The sequence below is a fragment of the Oryctolagus cuniculus genome, chromosome 1 (assembly GCF_964237555.1).
Source record: "Oryctolagus cuniculus chromosome 1, mOryCun1.1, whole genome shotgun sequence".
Taxonomy (NCBI): domain Eukaryota; kingdom Metazoa; phylum Chordata; class Mammalia; order Lagomorpha; family Leporidae; genus Oryctolagus; species Oryctolagus cuniculus.
Window position 1 is genome coordinate 213,221,476 of NC_091432.1, and position 20,438 is coordinate 213,241,913.

General features: G+C 44.8%; 1 protein-coding gene across 2 annotated transcripts in view; it reads right to left on the bottom strand.

Moving 5' to 3' along the window:
- Positions 1 to 19,303, bottom strand: part of PTPN3 (protein tyrosine phosphatase non-receptor type 3) — a 157,523-nt gene extending 138,220 nt beyond the window's left edge. For both annotated transcript variants that reach the window (XM_070055403.1, XM_051855935.2), the window contains exon 1: positions 19,128 to 19,303. In XM_070055403.1, the coding sequence (XP_069911504.1) occupies positions 19,128 to 19,176 (49 nt within the window). In that variant the 5' untranslated portion in view covers positions 19,177 to 19,303. The remainder of the gene's footprint in view (positions 1 to 19,127) is intronic.
- Positions 19,304 to 20,438: the final 1,135 nt, after the last annotated feature.

Here is a 20,438-nt window from a genome sequence, read left to right on the forward strand (position 1 = left end):
CAAAAACAATTGTCCCAAACTCCGAGTCTGTCCTGCTCCTACTGCAAGACTGATCACTGTCCCAGAGAAGTGTCCACATCTGGGCACTCAAACCCCCACCACTCAGGATGCTGTGACACTTCCGCTCCTCTCTTACCACCTCTCTTCCGTGTTCTGCACACAGGACCCTCTTTCCATTTCTTCTAGCCCCTGTGCTCTTCCTTGCCCAGGTCCTTTGTTGTGCCTCTGCCTCTGCCTGGAACAGGGTCCCACTTCCCAAGCCCAGCCTCGCCTGGCTCATGCCTCTCAGCCTTCAGCTGACAGCTCAGGAATGATTCCCTGTGGGAAGTCTCCTCTCATCCCTTCTGAGCTGGGTGAGATCCATTTCGTATTTGCTTCCACAGCCTTCTGAGCTGTTCCTATGTAAACATGTATCAACCTATTTTCCAATTCTAATTTGCCTGTCTTCCCACTGGGCTTGAGTTTCCACAAATGTACGGGCTGTGTCCAGCTTGTTGATCCTTAGATTTTTTAAAAAATTTATTTATTTGGCCGGCGCCGTGGCTCAATAGGCTAATCCTCCACCTTGCGGCGCCGGCACACCGGGTTCTAGTCCCGGTCAGGGCGCCGGATTCTGTCCCGGTTGCCCCTCTTCCAGGCCAGCTCTCTGCTATGGCCAGGGAGTGCAGTGGAGGATGGCCCAGGTGCTTGGGCCCTGCACCCCATGGGAGACCAGGAAAAGCACCTGGCTCCTGGCTCCTGCCATCGGATCAGTGCGGTGCGCCGGCTGCAGCGGCGGCCATTGGAGGGTGAACCAACGGCAAAGGAAGACCTTTCTCTCTCTGTCTCTCTCTCTCACTGTCCACTCTGCCTGTCAAAAAAAAAAAAAAATTTATTTATTTGACAGATGGAGTTAGACAATGAGAGAGACAGAGAGAAAGGTCTTCCTTCCATTGGTTCACCCCCAAAATGGCCGCTACGGCCAGAACTATGCCGATCCGAAGCCAGGAGCAAGGTGCCTCTTCCTGGTCTCCCATGCGTGTGCAGGGACCCAAGCACTTGGGCCATCCTCCACTGCCCTCCTGGGCCACAGCAGAGAGCTGGACTGAAAGAGGAGCAGCTGGGACTAGAATCAGTGCCCATATGGGATGCTGACGCTGCAGGGAGAGGATTAATAACCAAGTGAGCCATGGCACCGGCTCCAATCCTTAGATTTTAAGCACTTAAGTAGGCACCTGTGTCCAACATCTGGGCCCCCAAAATATTTGTTGAATAAATGATGTGTGGAAATGGGCTAAATAAGTTCAAGATGGAAATAATAACCATCAAAGGGATTCAGAGAGTGTCCAGTATTATCTTTTTATTGTACAGATGGGGAAAGTGAGTTGTAGAGAGGGTGTATCTAGATCAAGGTGTCTGAACCTTTCAGTGGCAGAGCTGGGATCGGAGAGGTTTAAATTTACTGTATTAGAGAGAGAGAGAGAGAGAGAACCCGTGTGTGAGAGAGCACACGAGTGAATCATCTACTGGTTCACTTCTTAATGCTTGCCATGGCCAAGGTTGGGGCCAGGGCTGGGCTAGGCCAAAGCTTGGAAACAGGCACTCAATCCAGGTCTCCTACATGGTTGGCAGGGACTTAATTCCTAATTTCTTGAGCCACCACCTGCTGTATGCCTCCTAGGGTCTACATTAATAGGAAGCTGGAATCAGGAGTGAAACTGAGACTCAAACCCAGACACTTTGATGTGGGATGTAGGACCTGGGCATCCCAAGGAACATCTTCATCGCTGTGCCAAATGCCTGCCACTGGGGTCAGAGTTCTAATGGGGACCTTCTGGACTTTATTTGATATCTTATGTGTCTAAGGAATAAGAGAGTCTTAGGTTCTTGCTACTCAAAATGTGATCTGTGGACCAGCACATCAGCATCATCTGCGAGTATGTTAGAGTCTCAGGCCTGGCTAGACCACCGAATCTGACTCTCCATTTTAACGAGATCTACAGTAGATTGTGTTGGGTAGAGACAATAAAGTCTTGAGAAGCACCAGTTTCAATGACCAGGAGGCTAGCTAGCCTGACTTCAAAGTCATTTAAATTCCATGCTGGAAAGCGGGCTGGCACAAATGCCAGCTGACAAAGTGAGAAGAAAATCGAGCCAGTCCCGTGTAGCACCCATTGCATGTTGTAGATGAGAGCCAGGGTGTGGGCCCCTTACTTCCCAAGTTCAGGGCCTGTGCTGATGGAGAATGGTGGCGTATCCTCAGGTGAGCTGACTTGGTGAATGTGAGGTTCATGGATAAAGGGAAACTTCCAGAAGCCCAGCTGACCAGTAAGCCCTATAATGCAAGTTTCCAATTTTGTAGCTACTAAATTAAAAAATATGTTTTCAGAAGTGTATATTTATTTATACAAATAATTCCACTGGAGCTGCTTGAGGAGGTGGTGAAAGTGCTATCCTCACCCTACTGGTGACATCATAAATCAGTGCAGTCCATGTGGAAAACTCTATAAAACACATAGCCACAAATATCAAGCAAGGCCACTTGCAGGGAGTAATCCTAAGGAGATAAGTCAACAGAAGTGAAACCCTATAGGCATAGGCATGAAGGTATTCATTACAGCTAAAAATGAAACAGAATAAGGAGCAGTGAGCAAATTATGCTATGGTGTTTTCATGAAAATCATTCCAAATTAATTTGAACTCCTGTGTCCCACTTCACCTGCTCAGGATACAATGATGGCTGAGAACATGACCACTGAGTTTTTGGTTGTGACTCAGCCATTTATTGGGTGACCTTGGGCAAGTTTTTAGCAGCTCTGTGCTTCAGTTTCCTCATCTGGAAAGTGGAGATAACTACCCACTTCATAGGATTGTTGTGAAGAGTAAATATTTAATTCAAGCACCTGGTATATGTGTGCCTCTTTACATTTTTAAAAAAATATTTATTTATTTGTTTGAGAGGCAGAGTTACAGACAGAGAGGGGGCAAACAGAAAGAGAGGTTTTCCATCTACTGTTTCACTTCCAAAATGGCCACAACAGCCAGAGCTGGGCTGATCCAAAGCCAGGAGCCAGGAGCTTCTTCTGGGTCTCCCACAGGGGAGCAATGGCCCAAGGACTTGGGTCATCTTCTATTGCTTTCCCAGGCCATAGAAGAGAACTAGATTGGAAGAGGAGCAGCCAGGACATGAACCAGCACCCATATGGGATGCCGGTGCCACAGGCAGAAGCGTAACCTATTATGCCACAGCGCTGGCCCTAACTTTCTTACATTTTTATCTGTTATTTCTGTCCACAGTCAAATTAAGTGGCCTGATATTCCTCCCCTACCTAACATAAGAAAGTTTTTCTTCCCTCCTCAGGGCCTGCCATCCTATGACAAATTCAAGACCTGTGGGGCTGTTCCCCCAGGCCCCCTAGGAGCTGGCCTGGTTTTCCAGCATCACGGAGGGGAAACATGCCACCACTTAAGGCTTTTGCTGTGACTGTGCAGGACATTGATACAGGGGAGCCAGGGAGCCTTTAGACTTCTCCTGTCCCCAGAGTGAGGTTCAGGGGTGCTAACTCCACTGAGAGAAGCTGGACTCCCAGTTCTTCAGTGTGTGTGCGAATGCACATGTAATGTACAAATATACACTCCTGCCTTCTGCAAGTCACTGCCTCAGGGTGCCTGAGCACGAGCCAGTGTCCTTCATTCCTCTGCCAAAACCTTGGTCTATCTGCACCTATTGCCTTAGAAGTCATTCCTGTAGTGGCGCAGTGGGTGAAGCTGCTGTCTGCAATGCTGGCATCCCATATTGAGTGCCAGCCAATTCCAGTCCTGGCTGTTCTGCTTCTGATGCAGCTCCTTGCTAATGTGTCTGGGAAAGCAGCAGAAGATGGCCCACGTACTTGGGCCCCAGCCATGCATGTGGGAGATCCAGATGGAGTTCTTGGCCCTGGGCTTTAGCCTAGCCCAGCTCTGGCTGTTGCAACCATTTGGGGAATGAACCAACAGATAAAAATCTTTGTCTCTGTCTCTCTCGCTGTCACTCTGCCTTTTCAATAAATAAATACATCTTTAACAAAAGAGTGTCCTTCCTTTCAGTGAAGAACTCTACCTGTCCCCATGGTAGGAACGGCCACGATTGGCTGAAAGCCTGATGATTGTTAGGTGTTTTCCTGCTGTGGCACTGCAAACACCAACCCTCAGCATAAACCTGTGGGCTGAGTATTGTCAACCCTGCTTACAGGTAGAACCTCTGAAGTTCAAATATGGTAAGAAGATTCCTTAGATCCACTGCTCATATGTGAAAAATCTATTTTAGCCCAGTTTTGTGTCCCCTCCAAAGCTGAGGCTTGGAATCGTGACCCTAAATTGCATTTCTAGGCAGGGCTGGAAGCAAGATGCTTGTAACAAATGATGATGGAAACCGTGAAAGCACAGCTGCACCCCCACAATGTGTACAGTTGTGCAAAATTGAATCTGCGTGTGGACAGCCTTGAGACTGTTCGCCATGCAAGAGCGACAGAATTGTGGTTTCCTTTTCAATGATTTCCTTGAGAGATGGTTATTTTTTTTTTTTTAATTTTTTTGACAGGCAGAGTTAGACAGTGAGAGAGAGAGAGAGACAGAGAGAAAGGTCTTCCTTTTTCTGTTGGTTTACCCCCCAAGTGGCCGCTACGGCCAGCACGTTGTGGCCGGCATACCATGCTGATCTGAAGCCAGGAGCCAGGTGCTTCCTCCTGGTCTCCCATGTGGGTACAGGGCCCAAGGTCCTGGGCCATCCTCCACTCCACTCCCGGGCCACAGCAGAGAGCTTGGATTGGAAGAAGGAGCAACCGGGACAGAACTGGCGCCCCAACCGGGACTAGAACCCGGGGTGCCAGCGCTGCAGGCAGAGGATTAGCCTATTGAGCCACGGCGCCAGCTGAGAGATGGTTATTATATAGTTTTTACAATTTACAAGGCTACACTTTCACCTGCAAAAAGTACTTTCTTTGAGCCCAGTAGTTCTCAGCCATGGTTGCACATGAGAATCACCATGTGGGATTTTTGGAAGACACCCATTGCCTGGGCCTCATCAATGATTAAATCAGAATCGGTGGGAGGTTGGGTCGAGTGGTATTTTAAATTAAAAAAAAAAACTTTTTTATTTATTTGTGACAAAGAGAGACAGAGACAGACACACAGAGAAAGCATCCATTCACTAGTTCACTCCCAGATGCCTGCAACAGCTAGGACTGGGTCAGGTAGAAGCCAGGAGTTCAAAACTCAAACTAGGGGGCCGGTGCTGTGGCATAGCTGGTGAGGCCGCCGCCTGCAGTGCCGGCATCCCATATGGGCGCCGGTTCCTGTCCCGGCTGCTCCACTTCCAATCCAGCTCTCTGCTATGGCCTGGGAAAGCAGTAGAGGATGGCCCAAGTCCTAGGGCCCCTGCATCCATATGGGAGACCTGAAGGAGGCTCCTGGCTCCTGGCTTTGGATCGGCACAGTTCCAGCTGTTGCAGCCAGCTGGGGAGTGAACCAGAGGATGGAAGACCTCTCTCTCTGCCTCTCTTTCTCTCTCTGTGTAACTCTTACTTTCAAATAAATAAATAAATTTTTTTAAAAGAACTCAAACTAGGTTTTCCACATGGGTGCCTGGCACCCAACTACTTGATCACCTGCTGCCTCCCAGGGTGCACCTTAGCAGGAGGCTAAGGAGTGGAGCTGGGACTCAGATGAGGCCCTCCAGTATGGGATGTGGACCTCCCAAGCAGTGGCTTCATTTTTACATCAAACGCCAGCCCCCAGGCAGTGATATTTTAAGAGGATCCTCCCATTGATTTTTTTAAAAAATATTTATTTATTTATTTGAAAGCTGAATTACACAGAGAGAGGAGAGGCAGAGAGAGAGAGAGAGGTCTTCCATCAGCTGGTTCACTCCCCAGATGGCTGCAACAGCCGGAACTGTGCCGATCCGAAGACAGGAGCCAGGAGCTTCTTCCAGGTCTCCCACGCGGGTGCAGGGACCCAAGGATTTGGACCATCTTCCACTGCTTTCTCAGGCCATAGCAGAGAGCTGGATCGGAAGAGGAGCAGCCGGGACTAGAACAGGCACCCATGTGGGATGCTGGTGCTTCAGGCCAGGGTGTTAACCTGCTGTGCAACAGCGCCAGCCTCCCTCCCATTGATTTTAATGGGCAACCAAGGTCAAGGAACAAAGTCCTGGAGAAGCTTGACCTCCAAGCCTCCCTCTTTCAGAGAAGCCATCTGGCCTATGTTCTGCCACTCCATGCCAATTACCTCAAGCTTAACCTCTGTGTCCAGGACTTTCCCCCAGTCTTTTTTGCAAAGGAGCACTGTGAGAACTTTCGGGAATGGATATATTTTATAGCTTCATTATGGTGGTGGTTATGTGACTGTGTACATTAACCCAAACTCATCAAGTTGCATACTTAAAATTGGTGAATTAATTCATGTAAACGATACTGCATTAATAAGTTTTTTTAAAAAACTAACTATTGAAAAGGAGCAAACAAAACTTATTATTCACAGATTATGTATTTGAATATGAATAAAAGATATAACCTATAAAGTTTTACAAAGTAAATTTAGAAGCTGAATATAAAGTCAAAATACAAAATTCATTTATACATCTACATACTAACAACAACAACTAGAAAATAAGAAATTTAAAATTCAATAGCGACAAAACTTATAAATTACTTAGGAACAAATCTAATGAAAGATTTCAAAGACTGGTACACTGGCATCATAAAAGATTTTTAGGAGAAGGTAAACAAGAATGAAGTTGAGGAATAAACCTTGCTGATGGATTGGAAGACACAACACTGATAAAAATATTAACTTCCTTTAAATTTATCTATAGATTTGATGAAATGCCAACAAAAGTTTTAGGATTTTTTTAGTGGACATTGGCAAGTTTATTCTAAAATTTGTGTGGAAGCAAATGATCTAGAATAGCCAAAGTAGGTACTGAAGAAGAGCAGAGCTGAGGGCTTCCATTATCAGATGTAAACTTATTATAAAACTACAGTAATTAAGAAATATGATACATGGGTAAACAGGCAGACCAATGAAATAGAATAGAGTATCCAGCAACCATCCACTCATATAGGGTCATGTTATCGATGATAAATGTTCTGCAGCAAATCAATGGAGAAAGTGTCAGCTCTTCACTAAAGAGCGTTGTGTCAATTGAATATCCATAAAAAATGAAAGAGATAAGAAGACCCTCTAACACCATACACAAAAGTTCTTGATGGCTCATGGATATAAAAGTGAGAGATAAAATTATGATAAAGATTCTAAAAGGAAATATAGCAGAATAACTTCATATTCTTAGAGTAAGCAAAGATTTTTAAAATAGGATACAAAAAAGTACAAATTGTAAGAAAAACGCTTGATTAATTGGACTTCATTAAAATGAGTCACTTCTATTTATCAAAAAACTCAACAAAGAGAGTGAAAAGGCAAGCCACATACTGATAAGGAATATTAGCAATACAAATGTCTCTAATAAAGGATTTGCACCTACCATATTTGAAGAACTCTTAAAAGGATCAGTCCAATTTAAAACATAGATTAAATATTGTAAAGATTACTCAAAGAGGAGGCTATCATCTTTAAGCGTATGGAAAGGTGCTCAATATCATTATTCATTAGGCTAATACATATTAAAATCACCTGATACCCTCTCCCCTTCTCTTGCCATTACTGAAAACACTGTAATATCTAGTGTTTTGGTTGGCAAGGAAACAGAGCAATTGTAATTCTCATAATTGATGCTGAGTACAGTCATTTTGGAAAGCTGGTAGTGTTCACTGAAGTTAAACTTAAATAAATCTTACATCCAAACACATGCCACTCAGTGTATACTCAAGACGAATGGGTTCCAGTGTTCAGCCAAATACATGCATACGGACATTCTTAGCAGTGTCACTGTAAGAGTCCTGCTAGAAACAACCCAAAGTCCATTCATAACAAAGTGACAAACAAACTGATACGATCTCCATTGGAACACTAGTAGCAATTAAAAAGGACAAGCTACTGCTACACAATAAGGAGAATGAATCTCACAGAGTCGAGGGAAGGAGTCAGACGCAAAAGATCACATCATCTCCGATTTCATTGATATGAAGTTCAAAATCAAGTGAAACAGATCCACGGTGATGAGTGACAGGATGGGGTTACTGACAGGGAAAGGAGCTTTAGAGAGGGCTGTTTTTATTCTGTTTTGCTCTAGGTGATGATTTCAAGGGTATTTGCAATGTAAAAATTCACTGAGCTGTACTCTTAATAATTGGTGGCTTTCCTAAATAGTCGTGTGCTGCACATGGATGCTCTGGACGACGATGGATTACACTGACAATGGCAGCTTCATAAGATTGTATTGCGGCCGGCGCCGCGGCTCACTAGGCTAATCCTCCGCCTTGCGGCGCAGGCACACTGGGTTCTATTCCCGGTCAGGGTGCTGGATTCTGTCCCGGTTGCCCCTCTTCCAGGCCAGCTCTCTGCTGTGGCCCAGGAGTACAATGGAGGATGGCCCAAGTGCTTGGGCCCTGCACCCCATGGGAGACCAGGAGAAGTACCTTGCTCCTGCCATCGGATCAGCGCGGTGCGCCGGCCGCAGCGCGCCAGCCGCGGTGGCCATTGGAGGGTGAACCAACGGTAAAGGAAGACCTTTCTCTCTGTCTCTCTCTCTCACTGTCCACTCTGCCTGTCAAAAAAAAAAAAAAAAAAAAGATTGTATTGCCTAGCGATGTCATAGCCATTTGTGTAAGTACGCTCTATGAGGTTCACACAATGACAACATTGCCTCACAAGACATTTATCAGAACGTATCCCCACCAAAGGGATGCAAGACTGCATATATGTCATGCCTAAAAAATATGCAAGTCTATGCAGGTGTGTGTGTTTGTAATGCCCTCTTCTCCTCTTTCTTCCTCCTCCTCTTATTCTTCCTTCTCTTTCTTATTTTTCCTTGTGTGTATGTGTCTCTGGAGTCTGTTTGAGAGTATTGGTTATACATATTTTCACATATTTTTGTTTGATTAATTCTACTAGCTTGTGTATCGGCTCACTTTCTTGACATTGGGGCTCTTCTAAGGTGTTGGCCTTCATTAAATATTTGGCAACTCATGGCTGCTTACTCCTCTTTGGTTTTAAAGGTCACTATTCAGTTTATTATGGCTGGAGCTGTGCTCCAAGGGTCTGCCTCCCATGCCTGTGTGCAGGATGGCTGGGTGCTGGTAGTTGTCCTCTGGGGTGGAGGTTCCTTGTCTTTCAACCCTTGAGTTTTCTAGGACCCTGGAGCCTCGGTATCTACCCTGAGTGCTGCCACTTGGGAGAGATGCTGCTGTCCATCTCTCATGACGGGTGCAAGACAGATAGGTTGGCATGTGTAGTTGCTCAAAGTGGTTATGAAAACATGTCTCCAAACCAGCAGTGTCAGCATCACTGGGGAGCTTAAAAGAAATACGAATCCTCAGAATCCATCCCAGGTCAACTGAATCAGAAACTCAAGGTGGGTGGGTGGCACAACAATCAGTGCGTTTTTAAAAAATTATCTATTGCAGAAGGAGAGAGGGAAATGGAGAGTGAAGCAGATAGACAATGGACAGAGAGTACTCATATTTGTCAGTTCATTCCCTCAAATGCCCGCAATGGCTGAGACCAGGCTGGGGCTGAAGCGCTTAACTGGGAACCCAATTCAGGTCTATTTGGCAGGAACCCAGTCATCATCTGTTATTTCTCAGGGTGCACATTAGCAGGAAGCTAGAGTCAGGAGTGGAGCCAGGGATTGAACCCTGGTACTCCACTATCAAGGTAGGCACCTTAAATGCTATGCTAAATAGCCACTTCCAGCAATGTGTGCTCTAGCCAGCCCTCCAGGTGTGTGAGCACTTACTCAAGTCGGAGCACCACTCTCCTATGGAATGCCCGGTCAGTCTCTCAATCACTCTTCCTCTTTCTTACCCTTGTACACAGTAGGGAGTCTTGCAAGCATTTTCCACTGAGCTTTCTCCATCCCTATTTGTCCTTCACTCCAACCCCCTCTGATGTCATTCAGAAATTCCTCACAGTTTCTGGTTAGTTGTTAATATTCATTCTTGCTTTCTAGTGTTCCAATGATTTTTCAAAAAAGATTCTTCATTTATTTGAAAGCCAGAGTGACAGAGAGAAAGATACAAATGCACACACAGTCTTGCATCTTCCATCTACTCATTCAATCCCCCAAAAACCTGCAACAGTCTGGGCTGGATCAGGCCAAAGCTAGGAGCCAGGAACTCTATCTGGGTCTCCTGTGTAGGTGACAAAAGCTCAATACTTGGGTCATCATCTGCTGCCTTCCAGGGATAGTAGCAGGAAGCTGGAGTGCAAGCAGAGGTGAGACTTGATCTCAGGCACTGGAGTTTGGGGTGCAGGTGTCTTAAGGCTTAACCCACTGTGCCACAATGTCTGACCCTCCAGTGGTTTTTCAAAAAAAAATTTTTTTAGTTGTGGTAAAGTACACAGCTAGTGAATGGTTCACTAGCAAGAACATGCACATTATCATACAACCAATTCCCACAACTCTGCTTATCTTGCAAAACTAAAACTATGTCCATGAAAGCAATAACCTCCCATCTAATGGCTATTTTTAAAAGGCTTTATTTTTGTCATTAAATGGAACTTTGGGGGGAACTTAAGCTCATTGGATGCATGTGCTCTGCATGCTACTTTTTTTGTTGTTTTATTGTGGTAAAATATACATAACATAAAATTTACCATTTTAACCATTTGTAGGTAATAGCTCAGTGGCATTAAGAAGCATATTCCATTGTTGTGCACCCATCACCACTGATCACTATCCCTCGCAGCATCTACATCATCCCAAACTGAAATCCTGTGCCCATTCAACACTTCCCTACCCCTTCTCTGCTCCCTGGCAATCGTTATTCCATATCACCTGAAGGCATATCCAAAAGTTCTTGGAGAATGGCATCAAAATATAAGTTTATTTGGGTGCAAAACAGTTTAAATCCATGGATCATTTTTCATAATATGTATTTTTCATAAACTTTTTGAAAATTATATACATGAATTTCAAAATATTCTTGCACCCAAATAAACTAATCTTTTAATTCCCTGAACTTTATACAGTACACTCATCTGATTGGAACCATATAACACCCATTTGTCTTTATATGACTGTCTTATTTCATTTCGTGTGTTTTCAGAGGTATTCACACTGTAGCATATATAAGAATCTCCTTCCATTTTTTTTGGTTGAATATCCCATTGAATATACTACACTTGTTTATCAGTTCACCTATTGATGAACACTCGGTTTGCTTTCCCATTTGGCTTCTGAGGATAATGCTGCTATGAACATGGGTGTACAAATATTTCCTCGTGTCCCTGTGTTCAGTTCTCCTGGGTGTACAGGCAGAAGTGAAGTAGAATGGCTGGGTCAAATGGAAGTTTTATTTTTCAGTTTTTGAGGAGCCACTATACTATGTTACATTGTAGCTATATCATTTTACACCCCTATCTGCAGTGCACTAGGGCTCCAGTGTCTCCATATCCTTTGTCAACACTGTCATTGTTTTCTTAGATTTTCTTTTCTTTTCAGTAATAGGCATCTCAGTGACTACATAAGGCTATCTCACTATGTGTTTGATTTGCATTTCTCTAGTTACTGATAAGTAAGAGTCCTTACTGGCCATTTGTATATCATCTTTGGAGAAGTTTCTGTTGCAGTACTTTGTCCATTTTTGATTCAGGTTATTTGTTTTTTGGTTGCTGTTGAGTTTTAGGAATTCTCTACATATCCTGGATATTAATGCCTTTGTCGCGTGTGTGCTTTGCAAGTATTTCCCCCATACTTTGGGTGGCCTTTTTTCTGTTGATAATGTCCTGCATACATAAAACTTTTTCATTTGGGTGAAGTCCAATTTGTATATTTTTTTCTTGTGTTGCTTATACATTTGGCATCTTATCAAATAAGTCATTGCCAAATCCAGCATTGTGAAGATTTTCCCCAGTGTTTTCTTTGTATTCCATCTTCTTTTAAATTTTTAAAAAATTTATTTATTTGACAAGAGTGAGAGAGGGAAGGAGTGAGGAAGGAAGGGAGAGAGAATATCCTAGCTGCTGGTTCATTCCTCAGTGCCCACAATAGCTGGGGCTGGGCCAGGCCAAAGCCAGAAGCCAGAAACTCAATTCAAGTCTCCTGCATGGGGGGCAGGGACTCAACTATGTGAACTATTACCTGTTGCCTCCGGGGTCCACAATGGGAAGCTGGAATTATGAGTGGAGCTAGGACTCAAACCTAGGCACTCTGATACGGGTTCAGGGCATCCCAAGTGGCACCTTAACCACTAATGCCATATGCTGTCCCCGTGTGACATGCTAACCTAACTTCTAGTAGCAGTTTCCAGTTCTCTGCTCATTAACCATAAATACTCTCCCACCTCCAGCTACCCTTTCAATTAGCTTAAATGTTTAAAGCCTGGAAATTTTGCTATCAATCCAGAATGTAGATATTGCTGCTCTCTGATGAAAGGCTAAGATAAACTGGAGTAAGAAATCAGAATGACCTTGATCTTAATCTTGATCATGCTGGGAGGGGACTAGGAATAGCAGAATTGGTAGAGGTTTTGGAAGCAAGTGGACCTTGTTCCAAATCTGATTTTACTTTTTGCCTCTGCCACTACTAGCCAGGTGGTTTTGGGTAAGTTCCATAACATTTGTAAGCTTCAGTTTTTATTTTTGTATCTTTAAATTGGAGAGGTTTTGTTGTGAGAATGAGTGATGATGTATGTGAATGCCTGTCTCTCTTTTTTTAAGATTTATTTTTATTTATTTGAAGAGAGAAAGAAGGGGAGATCAATTTTCCATCCACTGGTTTACTTCCCAAATGACTGCAATGGCTGGGACTGGGTCAGACCAAAGCTAAGAGCCTGGAATTTCTCCTGGGTCTCCCATGTAGGTGGCAGGGGCCCAACTACTCGGGAATCTTTTCTACTCTCCTAGGTGCATTAGCAGGGAACTGGATCAGAAGTGGAGCAGATGGGATTCAAAAAGGCATTCATATGGGATGCCAGTGTCACCACAAAGCTGCCCCCAGTGTCTGGTTCTTACAAGCCCAGGGCTTTAGTTATTAGTGACAATTCCTGAGACCAGGCTGTCACCAGTGCCTCTCCTCTGCATGGTCTCTGGCCTGTGAGCATCTTCCCAGGTCAGGGGTGCATATCTCATCTTGGGATCTTAACCCGTGCTCCCAAGCCTGGCACAAGGTGGACCTCAGTCAACAGTTGCTGAAGGAATGATGAGGAAGGTAAAGAAAATTCCCTTGCCACCTGCCCGGAAGCCACAGCATTGCTGTGGCACTCAGATGTGAAGTCTGATCTGTTTCAAGTTGTAAGTGTGCGATCTCATGAAAATAATTCTTTCTCTCTGAATGTGCTGTCATCCCTCAGTACTTGCAGGGGCTTGGTTCCAGGACCCTCGCAGATGCCCAACCCAGGGATGCTCAAGTCACTGGTAGAAAATAGTGCAGTATTTACACATGACCTGTGCACATTCTCTCATATGCTGACAATCATCTCTACATTACTGTAGTATCATATACGATGTAAAGGCTCCCATATAAATTGTTGGTGCATTGTATTGCTTAGGGAATAATAACAAGAAAAAATGTCTGTGCATTCAGTACAAAGGCAGTTTTCCACCTACGGTTGGTCAGATCCACAGATGGGGACTCATGGATGTGGAGGCCAACTGCACTTCTTTCTACACCATGGGTGGCAGATGATGCCCAGGTTTTCCTCTCCCTCCATAACTGCTGTTGTTGCTTTCTTTTTTTCTATTTTATTTTTTATTTTTTGACAGGCAGAGTGGACAGTGAGAGAGAGAGACAGAGAGAAAGGTCTTCCTTTGCCGTTGGTTCACCCTCCAATGGCTGCCATGTCTGGTGCGCTGCAGCCGGCTCATTGCGCCGATCCGATGGCAGGAGCCAGGTACTTATCCTGGTCTCCCATGGGGTGCAGAGCCCAAGAACTTGGGCCATCCTCCACTGCACTCCCGGGCTACAGCAGAGAGCTGGCCTGGAAGAGGGGCAACCGGGACAGAATCCGGCGCCCCGACCGGGACTAGAACCCGGTGTGCTGGCGCCGCAAGGCGGAGGATTAGCCTAGTGAGCTGCAGCGCCTGCTGTTGCTTTCTAAATGAAATGGATCCAATATCAAAGAGAGAATTTTGGAAGAGATTTTGGTGCAGGTCGAAACTGGGCCCTGCAATTTTTTTACATTTATTTATTTGAAAGGCAGTGTGTCAAAGAAAGAGAGAGAGGAGAGAGAGAGCAAGAAGAGCAGAGAGTGTTTTCTGCTGATTTACTCCCCAAATGACTGCAATGGGTGGAGCTGGGCCTGGCTGACCCAGGAGCCTGGAACTCCACCCTGGTCTCCCACATGGGTGGCACAAGCCTAAGCACCGGGGTCAGCCTCCACTGCTTCTCAGGTACATTACCAGGAAGCTGGATGGAAAGTAGAGCAGCTGGGACTTGAACTCCCAAATGGGATGCCAGTGGCTGTTTAACCTGCGGTGCCCCAATGCCAGCCCCCATGTGGTGTTTTGACTTTAGCACTCAAAGTCCAGGAAACATCTCAGCCTTTGGATTTCCCTCAGGCCTCTTGGGCACTAGTTTAGAAAGACCTGGGGAAGGCTGGTGCCATGGCTCACTAGGCTATTCCTCCGCCTTGCGGCGCCGGCACACCGGGTTCGGGGCGCCGGATTCTGTCCCGGTTTCCCCTCTTCCAGGCCAGCTCTCTGCTGTGGCCAGGGAGTGCAGTGGAGGATGGCCCAAGTCCTTGGGCCCTGCACCCCATGGGAGACCAGGAGAAGTACCTGTCTCCTGCCATCGGATCAGCGCGGTGCGCCGGCCGCAGCGCGCCAGCCATGGCGGCCACTGGAGGGTGAACCAACGGCAAAGGAAGACCTTTCTCTCTGTCTCTCTCTCTCACTGTCCACTCTGCCTGTCAGAAAAAAAAAAAAAAAAAAGACCTGGGGAAGCTGACCAGCAGAGCCACCACTATAGGTTCGAGATCTTTGGAATGCCCTTCAAAGTTTGGCTTGATTAGTTCTATATGATTCTGACAGGTTACATTGAATTTAGTGCTTAGATGCAAATGGAGCAGATCATAAAAATTAAAACTTTTACTCTCTGTACAAAAAGTAATCCAACTGGCTACTTCAAAAATATTACAGTGTGCAGAAGTTCTTGACATGCTAATAGTGCCAAAATTGAGACTGAGACAAATGTATTAATTTTGGATCTTGGCTTATTTCTCAAACCTATTTTTGGATTGCAGTTTGCTTTCATCCAGAACAGGCTTGCCTCCTTGCTGAAGTATTTGTTCAAGGGCAAATCTTTTTGAGTAATCTGTAGAGGAACAGGAAGCACTTTAATTTTGCTTTTAAAACCCTATCAATATCAAAGCTGGTAGAATGCAAAAAGATGGGCTTATGTGGTATAAAAAAAATCGATCTCAAAAGAACTGTGGCTACTGTTTTTCATTGAAGTTAAAATTTCTGATTTCAATTTTAGCGGGACAGGATTCCAGCCACTTAACCTTAGACCTTGCTCGGACAGGTATTTTACATATGGGTATGAGCCTTGTGATTTCACATTGGGCCAGCCAGTGTGTTTCAGCGAGACCAGAACCGCCTTACTGTGGTCAGTTCTCCACTCAGAATGTCCAGTCTAAACCAGAGATCTGATCAAGGCATCCTCTTGCTGAAAGCTACTGGGGATGCCACTTCTCCCAAGATCGAGTCCAGGGACCTTGCAGGCCTGCAGGAACTGATCCTCTACGAATCTTACCAGCTTGCTCCCTGGCTTCCACAGAGCCTCTTTAGAGCCCTTTACATTCCTTTCTCTTCTCTTTTTAAAACTGAGGCGAGGGCTGGCACTGTGGCGTAGTGGGTAAAGCCGCTGCCTGCAGTGCTGGTATCTCATATGGGTGAGTCCCAGCTACTTCACTTCCAATCCAGCTCTCTGCTAAGACCTGGGAAAGCAGTAGAAGATGACCCAAGTCCTTAGGGCCCTGCACCTGCATGGGAGACCCAGAAGAAGCTCCTGGCTTCTGGCTTCTGGCTCCTGGCTTCGGATCGGCCCAACTCCGGCTGTTGTGGCCATCCAGGGAGTAAACCAGTGGATGGAAGACCTCTTTCTCGCTGCCTCTGCCTCTCTGCAACTCTGCCTTTCAAATAAGTAAATAAATTTTTAAAAAAATTGAGGTGAAATTCACATAACATAAAAGTAACTTTTAAACAGAATAATTCACTGATGTTTCATGTATTTACAATGTTGTGCATTGATCACTATTATCCAGTTTGGGAAAATTTTCATGCTTCCCCAAAAAAGGAACCTTGTTGCACTAGCAGTCACTTCCCTGATTGTCCTCTTTTATAATCTCTGGCAACCACCGATCTTCTTCCTGTATGTGTGGATTTGCCTGTTCTGGATATTCCGTGTAAATGCAGTCATGCAGTGTGACGCCTCTCGTGTCTGGCTTCTTTCACTTAGTAGAATACTTTCAAGACCCATCCACATTGTAGCATGGATCAGAACTTCCTTCCTTCCTTTTTATGGCCGAGTAATATTCCATTGTATGGAGGTATCACAATTTGTTGATCTGTTCATCCATTGGTGGATGTTTGGGTTGTTTCTACCTTTTGGATACTTTTAATACATGTGTGTCCACATATTTGTTTGAGTACCAATTTTCAATTCTTTTGGCTATACGCATGTTACATATATTATTATATATAGTAATCAATATAATATTATATACAATGATATAATAGATGAGTCATAGTATGTATTATATATATGACTCATATATGTTATACACACATACACACACACATATACACACATCCATATGGACTTACAGAACCATAAGAGGATTGATTGTGTTTGACATTTTAGGGAATCGGTGCACTGTTTTCCTTCCCTTTCTGTTGTTTTTCAAAAATAGAGTGCAGTCAATAAAATGTCTTTCATAGCACAGTTCTCAGATCTTTTTGATCCTAACAGATTATAATATATTTGAATGCAGGGTTTGTGTCCTGTTCATCTGCAGGTCTCTAGGACTTGGCACGGGGCTGCACAAAGCAGGTGTTCAGTGTTGGGGGGATTGTATTAACCACAGAGGGGTTACATGTGGCTTTACCCATTGGAAGATATGCTGTGATAAGGTTTTGGACTATGAGTAAGGAACTGGGTCAAAGTGGAGAGTGGGTGAGATAGAGAAGACTCTATCAACTCCTTTGAGAAAAGAGAAAAGGAAGACCAGTATAGTAAACTAGTTATCCATTCACTGGGATTATATTGCTGGTTTGCCTTTGACTAACTCATTATAATTCTCTGAGAAATTAAATTCTCCTTTCTTTCAAATGAGAAAGTTGACTATTTTAATGATATTTGATTTAAAAATTATTTATTTTTCATTTTATTTGAAAGACAGATTGACAGAGGGAGACCGTCTATTCACTGGTTCACTCTCCAAATGCCTACAACAGCCCACTTGGGCCTGGCTGAAGCCAAGAGCCAGGGACTCAATCCAGGTCTCCCACATGCATGCAGAGACCCAAGTAATAGCAGCAGCCTCTTAGGGTGTGCATTAACAGGAAGCTGGAATCAGAAGCCGAGCAGAGACTGAAAGCAGGCACTCTGATGTGGGGTGTGGGTACCCCAAGTAGCATCTTAACTGCTGTGCCAAACATTCATCCAGGGATACTCAATTTTTTTTTTTTTTTTGTTTGCTTCAAAGAGTGGAAACATCCCCCCTCCACCTGCCCACTATGAGCTCCTGGGGAAATGTTGGAATGTGCATCTGCAGAGAGCTGGGGGGAGGGCAGAGTGCAGAGCAGGGTGGGGACCTGGCCTGACATCTTGTCTCTCAATAGCCCCAAGGACCTTGGCAAGGCTTTGAGACTGCAAGGTTACTGCATATTCTGAGCCCCCATCTGTAGCTCTCAGAGGCCCCTGTTGTACAAGATGAAGAAGGCATTAACAGATACACGTATGCATTATTCTGCAGCAACATTTTTTTTTCCTCAACCAATAGAGGAAACCTGAAGGATTTAAACAGCAACTCCAACAAGAAAAGAGCCCAACAATCTTTTTGAAAAATTATAGTGAATAGTATGCTTGGCTAAAAATGGGGTCTCCATTCCCCCTAACTCTTCTCAACTGCTTATCCTGAAAAAAATAAAGATGTCGCGGTCAGATTTTGGGAGCAGGAGCACCAGGCATTTCTACTTTTCTAACTGAACAGATTCCTGCACCATGAGAGCATTTCTCTGAGCACGTCCTGCTCCGTAGCAGAGCTGAGCACGTGAGCGGGCAGGCCTGGCCTTGTCCTTGTGCCATGGATTTCCCTTTCTCTTTCTCTCTCTGTCTTTGTCTCTCTCTCTCTCCTGGGGAGATGTCTTGAGAGTGTAACACTTACATGCCACCCTCCTGTTGTCTTTTCTCTCATTGCTTCTGAATGAGTCTGCAGGGTCAGGGGTTGGCCCAACCCCCTGACCCACTTCCCACCCTGCTGACCACCTCGCTCAGCTCAGCCTGGCTTGGCCCTCAACTGCGCTCACTGCTGATGCTGACTTGTCTCGGTCCTGCCCGGTTCCCTCTTTCTGCTGAAGCTCACATGTAGGCATTGCTTCTGAAGAGAGGCTGCATGAACCTGAAAACCCCTGACTGAAGTTATTTCAGGCAATGAGATTAAAAGATGGTCACACAGATGTCTGAATTAGCCAAAAAAAAAAAAAAAAAAAAAAATCCCCACATTGCTCTTTTCATTACCATTCCCACTTGCTGTCATAGAAACTTAGTTTAAGCAGTGGTAACCACAGACTTTCTTTCTCTTCCACGATCAACCCTCTTGTTCACCTTTTATGAGGCTCTTCTCGAAATTCTACAACTGCATTTAAAAATGTTCCCAAACAAAAGTTGCCCCTTGTTGTAGATCAGCCCTATTTTACAAATAGCAAGGAATTCCAGTTTTAACATCCCACCTGTCTTACTTCCTTAACTTCAAAAACGGGTATACACATCCACCTTGCAACATTTTTACGATTTCTTTAAAAATGCGTTTTGTAAGGGAACTTACAGCGTTCTGGGGCATGCTCACAGGACGGCGACTCCTCTTGCTCCACCATGATGCTCTTGGATTAATGGTGACTTGAATGCTGTAATCCTTTGAATAGCACTTCAAAAGAGGATTTGGAAAAGCTGAAATCTGTCTTGTAAATCTCGGCACTTGTCTCGGAAATCTTGCCTCGATCGCCTTCCAAAGCGTAATGTAACATGATGATTTTCCTCTGGGGAAACCTGTGAAACAGGTCTTGGCGCTCCATCGAATGTGTCAGAGTTTTAATTGATTCTTTACCAGGTCTATCCACCCCATAATAGCAGTGCTCAGCACAGGACGTGTTTTATGGGAATAGTCACCCAGGGCTTAATTTGTTGTCACATAGCAGACAGATTATTTCACAATGCAAATATCTCTGTCTTCTGCCTTGAGAATATCTTCGTGGTGCCTGCTGTGGGTCTGGCGAGTGCGAGCCGTGACAGCCTCCACTTAGCACTGATGTGGTTCCAGGGAGAATTTAGTCACGGTTCCTTTCCAGTTCTAGAAAACTGGTGTGGTTAAAAAGAGGGGCATTGGAGAACTCTGATCTGTGAGTTCATTCTTACTTTTGTCTTGCTTCCTGGACCACAAGCTAGGGGTGATCCCCATGCTAGTCCCATGTGAAGGACCTACACATACTTTATCCCATTGCATCCTTTTGATAACATTGTGAGGAGGGCAGGGCAAGTATCTTAACCCCATTTTACAGATAGGAAGACTTGAAACTTACTGCAGGAGCCATGGCTAATAATTGGCCATGCCGGGACCAGAAAGCAGATGCTCTTTGTAATAATTACCATCTTTCTTGGAAAGCAGCCAAGACAACTCCACCAAGAGCTTGCTGGAGAAACACCCTATCCCCAACACTCATTATTTCATTTAATCAACAAACATTTGTAGTGCACCTGAGCTTTGGGGCTCAAAATTCAGATGTGCAAAACAAAGGTAGCTTAGTTTTTCTATGACTTGAGTTAGATTTTCTTATAGGCCCTCAATTATTCCTGGTGACAGAGACTTAGTCAATTTTAGGTTTTATCAGCTCCTCTCCAGGGTTGTATATAAATTGAAGTCATTTGTGTGTGTGTGTGTGTGTGTGTGAGAGAGAGAGAGAGAGAGAGGGAGGGAGAGCGAGAGCGAGAGAGAGAGAGAGAGAGAGAGAGATTGAGAATCTACTAATGTCTCATAATACTATCCCAAGTTAATTTACCTAACATGCATTCAGCTCTCTGCTGGATGGAGCGGGTGGGGATGAGCAGGTGGTATTTCTGGCCCACTATGTTCACGGTGTAG